This window comes from Hyla sarda, chromosome 7 (genome assembly GCF_029499605.1).
Source record: "Hyla sarda isolate aHylSar1 chromosome 7, aHylSar1.hap1, whole genome shotgun sequence".
Taxonomy (NCBI): domain Eukaryota; kingdom Metazoa; phylum Chordata; class Amphibia; order Anura; family Hylidae; genus Hyla; species Hyla sarda.
This window is the reverse complement of record NC_079195.1, coordinates 176,936,473-176,952,760: the sequence shown is the minus strand read 5'-3', so window position 1 is coordinate 176,952,760 and position 16,288 is coordinate 176,936,473. Positions and strand designations below refer to the sequence as shown.

General features: G+C 48.3%; 1 protein-coding gene across 9 annotated transcripts in view; it reads right to left on the bottom strand.

The window, feature by feature from the left end:
- LOC130282764 (proto-oncogene tyrosine-protein kinase receptor Ret-like) overlaps positions 1-16,288 on the bottom strand; it is a 597,601-nt gene that overhangs the window by 362,775 nt on the left and 218,538 nt on the right. For all 9 annotated transcript variants that reach the window (XM_056531399.1, XM_056531400.1, XM_056531401.1 and 6 more), the window contains one exon: positions 14,084-14,170. In XM_056531399.1, the coding sequence (XP_056387374.1) occupies positions 14,084-14,170 (87 nt within the window). The remainder of the gene's footprint in view (positions 1-14,083; positions 14,171-16,288) is intronic.

Genomic DNA, 16,288 nt, shown 5'->3' with positions numbered 1-16,288 from the left:
CCATCCACTCTGTCTCTGTCCAAATCCCTCTCTAAAAGGAGCCCCTACCCTCCTAAGAGACACAGACCATGTGACTGATGAGTCATGTTCTCTTTAGTGCTTAGACTGGGAGGTGTGTGCAGCCTAAGTGTTACGCCGAGCGCTCCGGGTCCCCGCTCCTCCCAGGAGCGCTCGCAGCATCCTCTCATTTGCAGCGCCCCGGTCAGACCTGCTGACCGGGTGCGCTGCAATATCACTCCCAGCCGGGATGCGATTCGCGACGCGGGAGGCGCCCGCTCGCGATGCGCGTCCCGGCTCCCGTACCTGACTCGTTCCCCGTCTGTCTTGTCCCGGCGCGCGCGGCCCCGCTCCTTAGGGCGCGCGCGCGCCGGGTCTATGCAATTTAAAGGGCCACTGCGCTAATCAGTGTTATCACCTGTGCACTCCCTACTTATACCTCACTTCCCCTGCACTCCCTCACCGGATCTTGTTGCCCTTGTGCCAGTGAAAGCGTTCCCTTGTGTGTTCCTAGCCTGTGTTCCAGACCTCCTGCCGTTGCCCCTGACTACGATCCTTGCTGCCTGCCCTGACCTTCTGCTACGTCCGACCTTGCTCTTATCTACTCCCTTGTACCGCGCCTATCTTCAGCAGTCAGAGAGGTTGAGCCGTTGCTGGTGGATACGACCTGGTTGCTACGGCTGCTGCAAGACCATCCCGCTTTGCGGCGGGCTCGGGTGAATACCAGTAGCAACTTAGAATCGGTCCACCAACACGGTCCACGCCAATCCCTCTCTGGCACAGAGGATCCACCTCCAGCCAGCCGAATCGTACAGTAGATCCGGCCATGGATCCCGCTGAATTCCCGCTGCCAGTTGTCGCCAACCTCACCACGGTGGTCGCCCAGCAGTCGCAACAGATAGCGCAACAAGGCCACCAGCTATCTCAACTGACCGTGATGCTACAGCAGCTATTACCACAGCTCCAGCAATCTTCTCCTCCGCCAGCTCCTGCACCTCCTCCGCAGCGAGTGGCCGCTTCCAGCCTTCGATTATCCTTGCCGGATAAATTTGATGGGGACTCTAAGTTTTGCCGTGGTTTCCTTTCGCAATGTTCCCTGCACTTGGAGATGATGTCGGACCAGTTTCCTACTGAAAGGTCTAAGGTGGCTTTCGTAGTCAGCCTTCTGTCTGGGAAAGCTCTGTCATGGGCCACACCGCTCTGGGATCGCAATGACCCTGTCACTGCCTCTGTACACTCCTTCTTCACGGAGATTCAAAGTGTCTTTGAGGAACCTGCCCGAGTCTCTTCTGCTGAGACTGCCCTGCTGAACCTGGTCCAGGGTAATTCTTCTGTTGGCGAGTACGCCATCCAATTCCGTACTCTTGCCTCCGAGCTATCCTGGAATAACGAGGCCCTCTGCGCGACCTTTAAAAAAGGCCTATCCAGTAACATTAAAGATGTGCTGGCCGCACGAGAAATTCCTGCTAACCTGCATGAACTTATTCATCTTGCCACCCGCATTGACATGCGTTTTTCCGAAAGGCGTCAGGAGCTCCGCCAGGATATGGACTTTGTTCGCACGAGGCGGTTTCTCTCCCCGGCTCCTCTCTCCTCTGGTCCTCTGCAATCCGTTCCTGTGCCTCCCGCCGTGGAGGCTATGCAAGTTGACCGGTCTCGCTTGACACCTCAAGAGAGGACACGACGCCGCATGGAGAATCTTTGCCTGTACTGTGCCGGTACCGAACATTTCTTGAAGGATTGTCCTATCCATCCTCCCCGCCAGGAAAGATGTACGCTGACTCCGCACAAAGGTGAGACAGCTCTTGATGTGAACTCTGCTTCTCCACGCCTTACTGTGCCTGTGCGGATATCTTCTTCTACCTTCTCCTTCTCTGCTATGGCCTTCTTGGATTCCGGATCTGCAGGAAATTTTATTTTGGCCTCTCTCATCAACAGGTTCAACATCCCCGTGACCAGTCTCGCCAGACCCCTCTACATCAATTCTGTTAACAATGAAAGATTGGACTGTACCGTGCGTTACCGCACGGTACCTCTCCTAATGTGCATCGGACCCCATCACGAAAAAATTTAATTTTTGGTCCTCTCTAACTGCACTTCAGAAATTCTTCTCGGATTACCGTGGCTTCAACGCCATTCCCCAACCCTTGATTGGTCCACAGGAGAAATCAAGAACTGGGGTACTTCTTGTCACAAGGACTGTCTTAAACCGGTTCCCAATACTCACAGTCGTGACCCTGTGGTTCCCCCGGTATCTGGTCCTCCTAAAGCCTATCTGGACTATGCTGATGTTTTTTGCAAAAAACAAGCAGAGACTTTGCCTCCTCACAGGCCTTATGACTGTCCTATTGACCTCCTCCCGGGTACTACTCCACCCCGGGGCAGAATCTATCCTCTGTCTGCTCCAGAAACCCAAGCCATGTCGGAGTACATCCAGGAGAATTTAAAAAAGGGGTTTATCCGCAAGTCCTCCTCTCCTGCCGGAGCTGGATTTTTTTTTGTGTCCAAAAAAGATGGCTCCCTACGCCCTTGCATTGATTACAGCGGACTTAATAAAATCACGGTATAAAAACGCTACCCCTTACCTCTTATCTCGGAACTCTTTGATCACCTACAAGGCGCCCACATCTTTACCAAGCTGGACTTAAGAGTTGCTTATAATCTCATCCGCATCAGGGAGGGGGACGAATGGAAGACTGCATTTAACACCAGACATGGACACTTTGAGTATCTGGTCATGCCCTTTGGCCTGTGCAACGCCCCTGCCGTCTTCCAAGACTTTGTTAATGAAATTTTTCGTGATCTCCTATATACCTGTGTTGTGGTTTACCTGGACGATATTCTGATTTTTTTCCGCCAACTTAGAAGAACACCGCCAGCATGTCCGCATGGTTCTTCAGAGACTTCGGGACAATCAACTTTATGCCAAAATGGAAAAATGTCTCTTTGAATGTCAATCTCTTCCTTTCCTAGGATACTTGGTCTCTGGCCAGGGACTACAAATGGACCCTGATAAACTATCTGCCGTGTTAGATTGGCCAAGCCCCTCCGGACTCCGTGCTATCCAACGTTTTTTGGGGCTCGCCCATTATTACAGACAATTCATTCCACACTTCTCCACTATTGTGGCCCCTATCGTGGCTCTAACCAAGAAAAATGCCAATCCTAAGTCCTGGTCTCCCCAAGCGGAAGACGCATTTAAACATCTCAAGTCTGCCTTTTCTTCTGCTCCCGTGCTCTCCAGACCTGACCCATCTAAACCCTTCCTATTGGAGGTAGATGCCTCCTCAGTGGGAGCTGGAGCAGTTCTTCTACAAAAAAAATTTTCCGGGCATGCTGTTACTTGTGTTTTTTTTTCTAGGACCTTCTCTCCGGCGGAGAAAAACTATTCCATTGGTGATCGAGAACTACTGGCCATTAAATTGGCGCTTGAGGAATGGAGGCACCTGCTGGAGGGATCAAAATATCCAGTTATTATATACACTGATCACAAGAATCTCTCCTATCTCCAGTCTGCCCAACGACTGAACCCTTGCCAGGCTAGGTGGTCGTTGTTCTTTGCCCGTTTTAACTTTGAAATCCATTTTCGCCCTGCTGACAAGAACATTAGGGCCGATGCCCTCTCTCGTTCTTCTGATGCCTCTGAAGTAGAGGCCTCTCCGCAACACATCATTCCTCCTGACTGTCTGATCTCCACTTCTCCAGCTTCCATCAGGCAAACTCCTCCAGGGAAGACCTTCGTTTCTCCACGCCAGCGTCTCGGGATTCTCAAGTGGGGACACTCCTCCCACCTCGCAGGCCATGCGGACATCAAAAAATCCTTTCAACTCATCTCTCGATTTTATTGGTGGCCGACTCTGGAGACTGATGTTGTTGATTTTGTGCGGGCCTGTACTGTCTGTGCCCGGGATAAGACTCCTCGCCAGAAGCCTGCTGGTCTCCTTCATCCTCTGCCTGTTCCTGAACAGCCTTGGTCACAGATTGGTATGGACTTTATTACGGACTTGCCCTCATCCCATGGCAACACAGTTGTTTGGGTGGTCGTTGATCGATTTTCCAAGATGGCACATTTTATTCCTCTTCCTGGCCTTCCTTCAGCGCCTCAGTTGGCAAAGCAATTTTTTATACACATTTTTCGCCTTCACGGTTTGCCCACGCATATCGTCTCGGATAGAGGCGTCCAATTCGTGTCTAAATTCTGGAGGGCCCTCTGTAAACAGCTCAAGATCAAATTAAACTTCTCTTCTTCTTATCATCCCCAATCCAATGGGCAAGTAGAAAAAATTAATCAGGTCCTGGGTGACTATTTACGGCATTTTGTTTCCTCCCGCCAGGATGACTGGGCAGATCTTCTACCATGGGCCGAATTCTCATACAACTTCAGAGTTGTCACGATGCCGGCTAGCAGGTAGTGGATCCTCTGTGCCAGAGAGGGATTGGCGAGGACCGCGCTAGTGGACCGGTTCTAAGTCACTACTGGTTTTCACCAGAGCCCGCCGCAAAGCGGGATGGTCTTGCTGCGGCGGTAGTGACCAGGTCGTATCCACTAGCAACGGCTCACCTCTCTGACTGCTGATGATAGGCGAGGTACAAGGGAGTAGACAGAAGCAGGGTCGGACGTAGCAGAAGGTCGGGGGCAGGCGGCAAGGTTCGTAGTCAGGGTGGATAGCAGAAGTTCTGGTACACAGGCTTTAGACACACAAAACGCTTTCACTAGGCACAAGGGCAACAAGATCCGGCAAGGGAGTGCATGGGAGGAGGTCAGATATAGTCAGGGACCAGGTGGAAGCCAATAAAGCTAATTGGGCCAGGCACCAATCATTGGTGCACTGGCCCTTTAAGTCTCAGGGAGCTGGCGCGCGCGCGCCCTAGAGAGCGGAGCCGCGCGCGCCAGCACATGACAGCAGGGGACGGGAACGGGTAAGTGACCTGGGATGCGATTCGCGAGCGGGCGCGTCCCGCTGTGCGAATCGCATCCCCAACGGCCATGACAGTGCAGCGCTCCCGGTCAGCGGGACCGACCGGGGAGCTGCAGGGAGAAAGACGCCGTGAGCGCTCCGGGGAGGAGCGGGGACCCGGAGCGCTAGGCGTAACAGTACCCCCCCCCTTAGGTCTCCCCTTTTTTTTGTCCGGTGACTGCCTCCCCTGGGATGAGGACACCGGGAAGGAATGGATGGTTTCCTCAATGGCAGGCAGTACAGCAGGAGTAGGAATGGGGAGGGAGGGCAGAGGGTGAAGCTTGGCACGGGGCAGGGAGACACAAGGACGGGAGCCATGAGGGGACACAGAGGCTTGCCTGAAGGGACTGGGAGGGGGGGAGAGGCATTTTCTGTGGCAGGCAGAGTCCCTAACGACCTTAGGGGGACCGGATACAGGAGGAACCACAGGGTCACGGCAGGGAGTACTGGGAACCGGTTTAAGGCAGTCCTTGGAACAAGAGGGACCCCAACTCTTGATCTCCCCAGTGGACCAGTCCAGGGTTGGGGAATGGTGTAGAAGCCAGGGTAGTCCAAGGAGAATTTCGGAAGTGCAATTGGGAAGGACCAAAAATTCAATTTTCTCGTGATGGGGTCCGATGCACATTAGGAGGGGCTCCGTGCGGTAACGCACGGTGCAATCCAACCTGGCTCCGTTGACCGCGGAAATGTGGAGTGGCTTGACAAGACGGGTCAACGGAATGCAGAATTTATTCACCAAGGACTCCCGAATAAAATTCCCAGAAGCACCAGAGTCCAGGCAGGCCACGGCTGAGAGGGAAGAGCTGGCTGAAGTAAAAATCCGTACAGGCACCGTGAGACGTGGAGAAGCCGACTTAGCATCAAGAGACGCCACACCCACGAGAGCTGGGTGCGAGCGTGCGTTTCCCAGACGTGGAGGACGGATAGGGCAATCCACCAAAAAATGTTCGGTACTGGCACAGTACAGACAAAGATTCTCTTCCTTACGGCGATTCCTCTCTTCCAGGGTCAGGCGAGACCGATCCACTTGCATGGCTTCCTCGGCGGGAGGCCTAGGCGCAGATTGCAGTGGAGACTGTGGGAGAGGTGTCCAGAGATCTAAGTCTTTTTCCTGGCGGAGCTCTTGATGTCTCTCAGAAAAACGCATGTCAATGCGAGTGGCTAGATGAATGAGTTCATGCAGGTTAGCAGGAGTTTCTCGTGCGGCCAGAACATCTTTAATGTTGCTGGATAGGCCTTTTTTAAAGGTCGCGCAGAGGGCCTCATTATTCCAGGATAGTTCAGAAGCAAGAGTACGGAATTGTATGGCGTACTCGCCAACGGAAGAATTACCCTGGACCAGGTTCAGCAGGGCAGTTTCAGCAGAAGAGGCTCGGGCAGGTCCCTCAAAGACACTTCGAATTTCCGAGAAGAAGGAGTGTACAGAGGCAGTGACGGGGTCATTGCGGTCCCAGAGCGGTGTGGCCCATGACAGAGCTTTTCCAGACAGAAGGCTGACTACGAAAGCCACCTTAGACCTTTCAGTAGGAAACTGGTCCGACATCATCTCCATGTGCAGGGAACATTGCGAAAGGAAGCCACGGCAAAACTTAGAGTCCCCATTAAATTTGTCCGGCAAGGACAGGCGGAGGCTAGGAGTGGCCACTCGCTGCGGAAGGGGTGCAGGAGCTGGCGGAGGAGATGATTGCTGCTGAAGTTGCGACTGAAGTTGGTGCACAATGGTGGACATTTCCGACAGCTGGTGGGTTAGATGGGCGATCTGTCGGGATTGCTGGGCGACCACCGTGGTGATATCAGAGATATAAGGCAGAGGGACCTCAGCGGGATCCATGGCCGGATCTACTGTCACGATGCCGGCTAGCAGGTAGTGGATCCTCTGTGCCAGAGAGGGATTGGCGAGGACCGCGCTAGTGGACCGGTTCTAAGTCACTACTGGTTTTCACCAGAGCCCGCCGCAAAGCGGGATGGTCTTGCTGCGGCGGTAGTGACCAGGTCGTATCCACTAGCAACGGCTCACCTCTCTGACTGCTGATGATAGGCGAGGTACAAGGGAGTAGACAGAAGCAGGGTCGGACGTAGCAGAAGGTCGGGGGCAGGCGGCAAGGTTCGTAGTCAGGGTGGATAGCAGAAGTTCTGGTACACAGGCTTTAGACACACAAAACGCTTTCACTAGGCACAAGGGCAACAAGATCCGGCAAGGGAGTGCATGGGAGGAGGTCAGATATAGTCAGGGACCAGGTGGAAGCCAATAAAGCTAATTGGGCCAGGCACCAATCATTGGTGCACTGGCCCTTTAAGTCTCAGGGAGCTGGCGCGCGCGCGCCCTAGAGAGCGGAGCCGCGCGCGCCAGCACATGACAGCAGGGGACGGGAACGGGTAAGTGACCTGGGATGCGATTCGCGAGCGGGCGCGTCCCGCTGTGCGAATCGCATCCCCAACGGCCATGACAGTGCAGCGCTCCCGGTCAGCGGGACCGACCGGGGAGCTGCAGGGAGAAAGACGCCGTGAGCGCTCCGGGGAGGAGCGGGGACCCGGAGCGCTAGGCGTAACAAGAGTCTCCGAATCTTCAGCTAAATCCCCATTTTTCGTGGTGTACGGCCGTCACCCTCTTCCTCCCCTCCCTACTCCCTTGCCTTCTGGTTTGCCCGCTGTGGATGAAGTGACTCGTGATCTTTCCACCATATGGAAAGAGACCCAAAATTCTCTTTTACAGGCTTCAAAAATTTGCTGATAAAAAAAGAAGAACTCCCCCCATTTTTGCTCCCGGAGACAAGGTATGGCTCTCCGCTAAGTATGTCCGCTTTCGTGTCCCCAGTTACAAACTGGGACCACGCTATCTTGGTCCTTTCAAAATCTTGTGCCAGATTAACCCTGTCTCTTACAAACTCCTTTTTCCTCCTTCTCTCCGTATTCCCAATGCCTTCCATGTCTCTCTCCTTAAACCACTCATCCTTAACCGCTTCTCTCCCAAAGTTGTTTCTCCTACTCCTGTTTCCGGTTCGTCTGACGTCTTCTCTGTGAAGGAGATTCTAGCCTCCAAGATTGTCAGAGGTAAAAACATTTTTTTGGGTGGATTGGGAGAACTGTGGCCCAGAGGAGAGATCTTGGGAACCTGAGGACAACATCCTAGACAAAAGTCTTATCCTCAGGTTCTCAGGCTCTAAGAAGAGGGGGAGACCCAAGGGGGGGGGTACTGTTACGCCGAGCGCTCCGGGTCCCTGCTCCTCCCCGGAGTGCTCGCAGCATCCTCTCATTCGCAGCGCCCCGGTCAGACCTGCTGAGGGGGTGCGCTGCAATATCACTCCCAGCCGGGATGCGATTCGCGACGCGGGAGGTGCCCGCTCGCGATGCGCGTTCCGGCTCCTGTACCTGACCCGTTCCCCGTCTGTCTTTTCCCGGCGCGCGCGGCCCCGCTCCTTAGGGCGCGCGCGCGCCGGGTCTCTGCAATTTAAAGGGCCACTGCGCCACTGATTGGCGCAGCAGGCTTAATCAGTATGTTCACCTGTGCACTCCCTACTTATACCTCACTTCCCCTGCACTCCCTCGCCGGATCTTGTTGCCCTTGTGCCAGTGAAAGCGTTCCCTTGTGTGTTCCTAGCCTGTGTTCCAGACCTCCTGCCGTTGCCCCTGACTACGATCCTTGCTGCCTGCCCTGACCTTCTGCTACGTCCGACCTTGCTCTTGTCTACTCCCTTGTACCGCGCCTATCTTCAGCAGTCAGAGAGGTTGAGCCGTTGCTGGTGGATACGACCTGGTTGCTACCGCCGCTGCAAGACCATCCCGCTTTGCGGTGGGCTCTGGTGAATACCAGTAGCAACTTAGAACCGGTCCACCAACACGATCCTTGCCAATCCCTCTCTGGCACAGAGGATCCACCTCCAGCCAGCCGAATCGTGACACTAAGACAATCAGACACTGACACTCAGTGCTGCTCAGTACAACTGAAAAGACAAAAAGAAAGAAGAGCGCAAACCCCGTGTATTATCATAGTTTACAAGTAAAAAGGAAACTGGAGATCAGTTACGCTCACCAGAGTTGGTTATGCTCAGAGCATAACATCTAAAACAGCATGTTACTTGAGCGGGTCAGCAGCCTTGGAGTACCCAATCCTCCCAGGAAGCTGGCAAATTGTAGCAGATTTAGTGATAAATAAAATTCTCCAATGCAGGCGCTTCTCCCATAAAATGGTATTCTTTATTTCATCATCATACACATAAAAAGAAGGGTAGTAGCACTTTCAACATGTTTCTAGCTCGGACAGAGCTCTTTATCAAGATGCACATGGATGGAAGGATGTCAAAGAATATGAAGCAACCAGAAAAGACAACAGGGGCCACAGGAGCAATACATATCAGACAGGATGGTTTACAGGGAACATACCAAGGTAGTGTGGTAGCTTTGGAAATGTGTATATGTATGTATATATATATATATATATATATATATATATATATATATATATACACATATATAGTTTATAATTCCCTGGAGTACCCATTTAATAAGTCCACACAACATATGACACCTTTGTAATCCTATGTCTTGATTGTAATACACTGTGACCATGAATACTCTTGTGTGCTGTCATTACTATCCATGTGTTGTGACTTTTAATAAGGAAGGGGTTAATGTGTGTTTTTAAACTTTTTTTTAAACTTTTGTTTTTTTTTTACACTTTTAATCCCCCTTAGGAGACTTTTAGGAGGAATAATTTGATTCCTCCTACAGATCAATGTGGTTCTATAAAACCACATTGAGCTGTGTGCTCTGCACTCGATTTGTTAAAGGGGTATTCTGGGAATTCTTTTTTTTATTTGACTATGCTACAGGGGCTGTAAAGTTAGTGTAGTTCATAATATAGTGTCTTTACCTGTGTATGACGGTTTTCTCACAATTCTTATGTGATTTTCATCCCAATATTTATTTTTCACAGCATACAAAATGACTGCTGCAATGCGGTCGAGACCTGACTCACTAGTCAGCTGATGATAGGGAGCCTGTCTGCTTCAATGGGTGGAGAGAGCAATATGCAAGTAATACAACAGCTGGAGGCACTCTGATTGAAAACCACAGGTCTGCAGCTCATTTATGTTTCAATGGGTGGGGTAGCTGATGTGTGGGAAGGAGGGAAATGGAATAATGGGATTTGTAGGCAAACAAGAAAACTGAAAACAGGAAATACAAGTTCACAGAAAGCTAGCCACAGTGTTATGGTAATCTCACAACATAGCCATTTAGCCCAAGACAAGCGCAGATCCTTCCTAAGCATGTCCATTACTGTCTGCCAGGTACTTACTAAAATCACTTTATGCTGGATAACCCCTTTAATTACTTCTATTAAAAAATCTTAATCCTTCTAGAACTTATTAGCTGCTGAATACTACAGAGGAAATTCTTTTCTTTTTGCAACACAGAGCTCTCTGCTGACATCATGACCACAGTGCTCTCTGTAGACATCTCTGTCCATTTTAGGAACTGTCCAGAGCAGCATATGTTTGATATGGGGATTTTCTCCTACTCCGGACAGTTCTTAAAATGGACAGATATGACAGCAGAGAGCACTGTGTCGCGGTGTCAGCAGCTTATAAGTACTAGAAGGATTAAGATTTTTTAATAGAAGTAATTTACAAATCTGTTTAACTTTCTGGTACCAGTTGATAAAAAAATAAATCAAAGTTTTCCACTTGAGTACCACTTTAACGACAAAGGACGTATATTTACGTCCTCTGCCAGCTCCCGTGATATGCTGCGGGGTCACGCGGTGACCCCATGTCATATCGGGTCGGTCCCGGCAGCCATCAACGGCCGGGACCCGCGGCTAATACAGAACATCACCAATCGCGGTGATGCCCTGTATTAACCCTTGAGACGCGGCGATCAAAGCTGACCGCCGCGTCTGAAGTGAAAGTATCCCGGCTGCTCAGACGGGCTGTTCGGGACCGCCGCGGTGAAATTGCGGCGTCCCGAACAGCTTACAGGACACCAGGAGAGACCTTACCTGTCTCCTCGGTGTCCGTTCGGCTAATGACAGTCAAGCGCCGATAACACTGATCACAGGCGTGTTAATACACGTCAGGGATCTGTGTAAAAGATCAGTGTGTGCAGTGTTCTATGGGAGCTATAACATTGCAAAAAAAAAAAGTAAAAAATAGATCATTTAACCCCTTCCCTAATAAAAGTTTGAATCATCCCCCTTTTCCCATAAAAAAAATAAAACAGTGTAAATAAAAATAAACTTATGTGGTATCACCGCGTGTGTAAATGTCCAAACTATAAAAATATATTGTTAATTAAAGCGCACGGTCAATGGCGTACACGTAAAAAAAATTCCAAAGTCCAAAAAAGCATATTTTTTGGTCACTTTTTATACCATAAAAAATGAATAAAAAGTGATCAAAAAGTCCGATCAAAACAAAAATGGTACCAATAAAAACATCAGATCACGGCACAAAAAATGAGCCCTCACATGTGGAAAAATAAAAGTTATAGGGGTCAGAAGAGGACATTTTTAAACATATCAATTTTCCTGCATGTAGTTATGATTTTTTCCAGAAGTGCGACAAAATCAAACCTATATAAGTAGGATATCATTTTAATCATATGGACCTACAGAATAATGATAAGGTGTCATTTTTACCGAAATATGCACTGCGTAGAAACGGAAGCCCCCAAAATCACAAAATGGCATTTTTTCTTCGATTTTGTCGCACAATGATTTCTTTTTCCATTTCGCCATGAATTTTTGGGTAAAATGACTAATGTCACTGCAAAGTAGAAATGGTGACGCAAAAAATAAGCCATCATATGGATTTTTAGGTGGAAAATTGAAAGGGTTATGATTTTTAAAAGGTAAGGAGGAAAAAATGAAAATGCAAAAACTGAAAAACCCTACGTCCTTAAGGGGTTAAAGGAGTTGTCCCATTTTCACAAATTCCAGCATCCACTGGCCTGTTTGCAGCCACTGAGGGTGGTTGAAAAAGCTCAAAGCAGCCAAAGCAAGAAAGTTATGCAATTTGTATAACTCCCATTGACTTTACTGGGAGTAATGCAAATGGCGTAGCCCCAAAGGCTATGCTGTTTGTGTAATTCCCAAAACAGTCCCCTTCTAAATACAGCTGGTTCCTAGTTAGGATTCTCTTTTATGACTTTACTAGCTGAGTACCCGGCGTTGCCCAGTTTTTCCTTCCCAATCCTTGTTGTGGAGGAAGATCCACAGAGGAAGCTTTTGACTTCAAATTCCGTCCTCATATATTATTTCCATATCCCGTCCTCCTATCCCGACCTCCTATCTTGACCTCCTATACCGACCTCCTATCCCGACCTTCTATCCCATCCTCCTATCTCGACCTCCTATCCCGACTTCCTATCCTGACTTCCTATCCCATCCTCCTATCCTGTCCTCATATCCCGTCCTCCTATCTCGACCTCCTAAACAGACCTCCTATCTCGATCTCCTGTCTCGACCTCCTATCCCATCCTCATATCCCGATATGTGTACCAGGTATTAAAATATCTCCAGACGTACGGAAGTTATGTGGGAACATACATTTCCCATTGATTTGCATGGGACATTAACCCCTTAAGGACGCAGGATTTTTTTAGTTTTTGCATTTTCGTTTTTTCCTCCTTAACTTTAAAAAATCATAACCCTTTCAACTTTCCACCTAAAAATCCATATTATGGCTTATTTATTGTGTCACCAATTCTACTTTGCAGTGACATTAGTCATTTTACCCAAAAATTCACGGCGAAAGGGAAAAAAAATCATTGTGCAACAAAATCGAAGAAACTAAGTTTAATTAACAATATATTTTTATAGTTCGGACATTTATGCAGGCGGCGATACCACATATGTTTATTTTTATTTACACTGTTTTATTTTTTTATATAGGAAAAGGGGGGTGATTCAAACTTTTATTAGGGAAGGGGTTAAATGAGCTTTATTAACACTTTTTTTTTTACTTTTTTTGCAGTGTTATAGCTCCCATAGGGACCTATAACACTGCACACACTGATCTTTTACACAGATCACAGGCGTGTATTAACACGCCTGTGATCAGTGTTATCGGCGCTTGACTGCTCCTGCCTGGACCTCAGGCACGAAGCAGTCATTCGCCGATCGGACACCGAGGAGGCAGGTAAGGGCCCTCCCGGTGTCCTGTAAGCTGTTCGGGACGCCGCGATTTCACCGTGGGATACTTTCACTTCAGACGCGGCGGTCAGCTTTGATCGCCGCATCTGAAGGGTTAATGCAGGGCATCACCGCGATCGGTGATGTGTTGCATTAGCCGCGGGTCCTGGCTGTTGATGGCCGCCGGGAGCGATCCGATATGACGCGGCATATCGCGGGAGCCGGCAGAGGACATAAATATACGTCCTTCGTCGTTAAGGGGTTAAACAAAAACCCCAACCCTCACAAATGAGGGTAGTTAAGGGTTAAATTAACTATCCTATATTTTAAGTGTAGAAAGTACAGGGTGGGCTGCACCTCAAAAATATGCAGAGGTGGGTGCACGCAGCAGCTGGTCCCAGGTCCGTAATGTTAGAAGAAAAGATTAGTTGCAGCACACGAAAGTAGTGACAAGTGGTTTATTTCATTCCAATTGCTACGTTTCCACCGTGCATGTGGCCTTTTTCAAGCACATATATTTTAAGTGGACATATAAGTAACATGTGACCAAGTATTATCGAAATATCTCCAGCCGTTTGGAAGTTATGCAGTAACATATATTTCCCATAGACTTGTATGGGACTTTAAACAAAAACCCTGACCCTGGCAAATGGGGGGGGGGGGGGGGGGGGGAGTAAGGGTTAAATTCCTATTTTTGTTGTTGACATATAAGTAACGTGTGTCAAGTTTCCTGTTAATATCTTTAGCCTTTTGGACGTGATGCTGGAACATACACACATACACATATATACACACACATACACACATAGATGCACACACACACACAGTTTTATATATATAGGCAGCACAAACTGACAACAAACATGTTTTGACTAATTTAAGCTAATAGTAGAAAGGATGTGTCCTGGTAATATACAGCTCTTTTAGTGGGCTGCACATTTGCTTGAATATTATTATTTTCTATAAGGTTCTATATACTCTGGAAAAGTCACTTTACCTGCAGTCCAAAAAATGCCATCACCACAGAGTTGATGGTCCCAAGTATTCCTTCTGGATCAAATGGTTCAGTGGTTTTATACAGCTCCTAGAAAAAATAAAAACATAAAAATCTATTGCAGATGCCTACAAAATCTTAAAGGGGTTATCCAGGAATAGAAAAACACGGCAAATTTCTTTCATAAACAGTTCCATGTCTGTCTCCAGGTTGGGTGTGGTATAACAACTTGGCTCCATTCTCTTCAATGGAACTGAGCTGCAGAACCACACCCGACCTGGAGACAGACAGGGAGCAGTTTTAAAAAGAAAGTAGCCTGCTTAACCCCTTTAAGCAATTCTATAATAGGAAAAACGAAAACCTCAACAGAAAAGTTTCAATATTAAAGTGCACTTGTCACTTTAAAAAATTCTTGACATGTCATATAGACATGTCAAGATTCAGAAGTTTTGGTTGGTTGGGGTCTTTGAGTGTTTAGAACTCATCCAATGTCTAGAACCAGCGACTTGCTGTACGTGCAACCAAGGTGCTCCTATTGACGTATAGTTTGAAGATATATTCTACTAATATAGTTTCTTAACTAAAATTTTGTATCAGAATATATAAAAATAAGACAGCCTCAAAATTGTTGACATGTGTGGCCATGGTCACAGTCACCATGCACAGGTAGAGGATTCCTCTTCGTGATACTTAAGGCAGTCGTGTTGCTATATACCTGGTCTCAGAAGACCTGAAACTGGGGGCAGAGAGTTTAGCTTTCACTGTAAGGCTATGTTCACACAGTGGAATGTCTGCACGGAAAATTTCCATGTGTAAATTACACAGACAGCGGAGCACCAGCAGAACATGCCGGTGCTAGGACTGTTTGGAAATGCGCCTTCTCATAGACAGCAATGCATTTCCAAACAGGTTCAATGTTTTGCGAACACTGGAATCAGGATTTCCACGGCAAAATGCTACAGAATGTCCAAATATTCATGCAGATTTCTGCACAGACATTCTGCCGTGAGAACATAGCCTAAGGTGGATGCACATCCCCAGTGCAGTAAGCGTATATTCACACCACGTTTGTGCAATACAGGCGCATTATAATGAGTTGGACATAGTCAGATAGTGACTCCTGTCGGCTCATTTTTAACCATATCAGTTTTATTGTCGGAATAAAAACTGTGGCAGACAACTATTGCTGGAATAAAAACTGTGACAGCAACAAAACCGAATATGGTCCAAAAATGAGCTGACCGGAATCGCTATCTGATTCCGTTTGGCTGATTCAAATGAATGGAGTGCGGTGCTGGTGTGGTGGAGATACGTCAGCAGCCCTTTCCCCCACCGGATCTGGCGGCCATATTGCACAAACGGGGTGTGAATGTGTTTGCATACAGTATGTTGGATCAACTTTAGGCTATGTTGACACATCGGAATTTACGCACATAGAATATCCGGACATTCCGGACACTTTGGGGCTAGGACTGCACAGGAATGCGCCGTCTCATAAAAAATTAAATCCACAAAATGGAATTTCAATTCCGGAAACATCTGGCACGGAAATTCTGCCATGGGCACAGAGCAGTAGAATCCCGTTAAATTCAATGAGACTCTGCTGCAGCGGAATCTCTGTGTCGGATTCCAATGCGGAATACAGCACGGAAATTCTGTGAATGTGAACATGGCCTTATATGGAATTGTTAATAACCTATGTATAGCCTAGCCAAGACTTAGTTAAATAAAAGAACATTTCAAAACTATTTTGATATTTACTATAAAATGCAACCTTACTACAGTGTATAAATGCACCTTAAAGGAGTTCTCTAAGCTTAAACTTTTAACCCCCCGCTGTGCCCGGGCTGTAAAACTATACATAATAACCTTTCACTTTCACTTACCTGCCTACGATCCCCCGTTGTTCCGATATCGCCGCCCGTGCTCCGGTCCCCGTCAGCTTCCTTTTCCTGTGGGTCGGTGACTTCACTCTGCGCTCAGCCTATCAGCGGCCGCAACGAGACATTGCTGCGGCCGCTGATAGGCTGAGCGCAGAGTGAAGTCACCGACCCGCAGGAAGTGGACCGAAGAACAAGACGGTGATATCGGAACAACGGGGGATCGTAGGCAGGTAAGTGAAAGTGAAAGATTATTATGTATAGTTTTACAGCCCGGGCACAGCGGGGATTAAAAGTTTTAGCTTAGAGAACTCCTTTAATCAAGTAT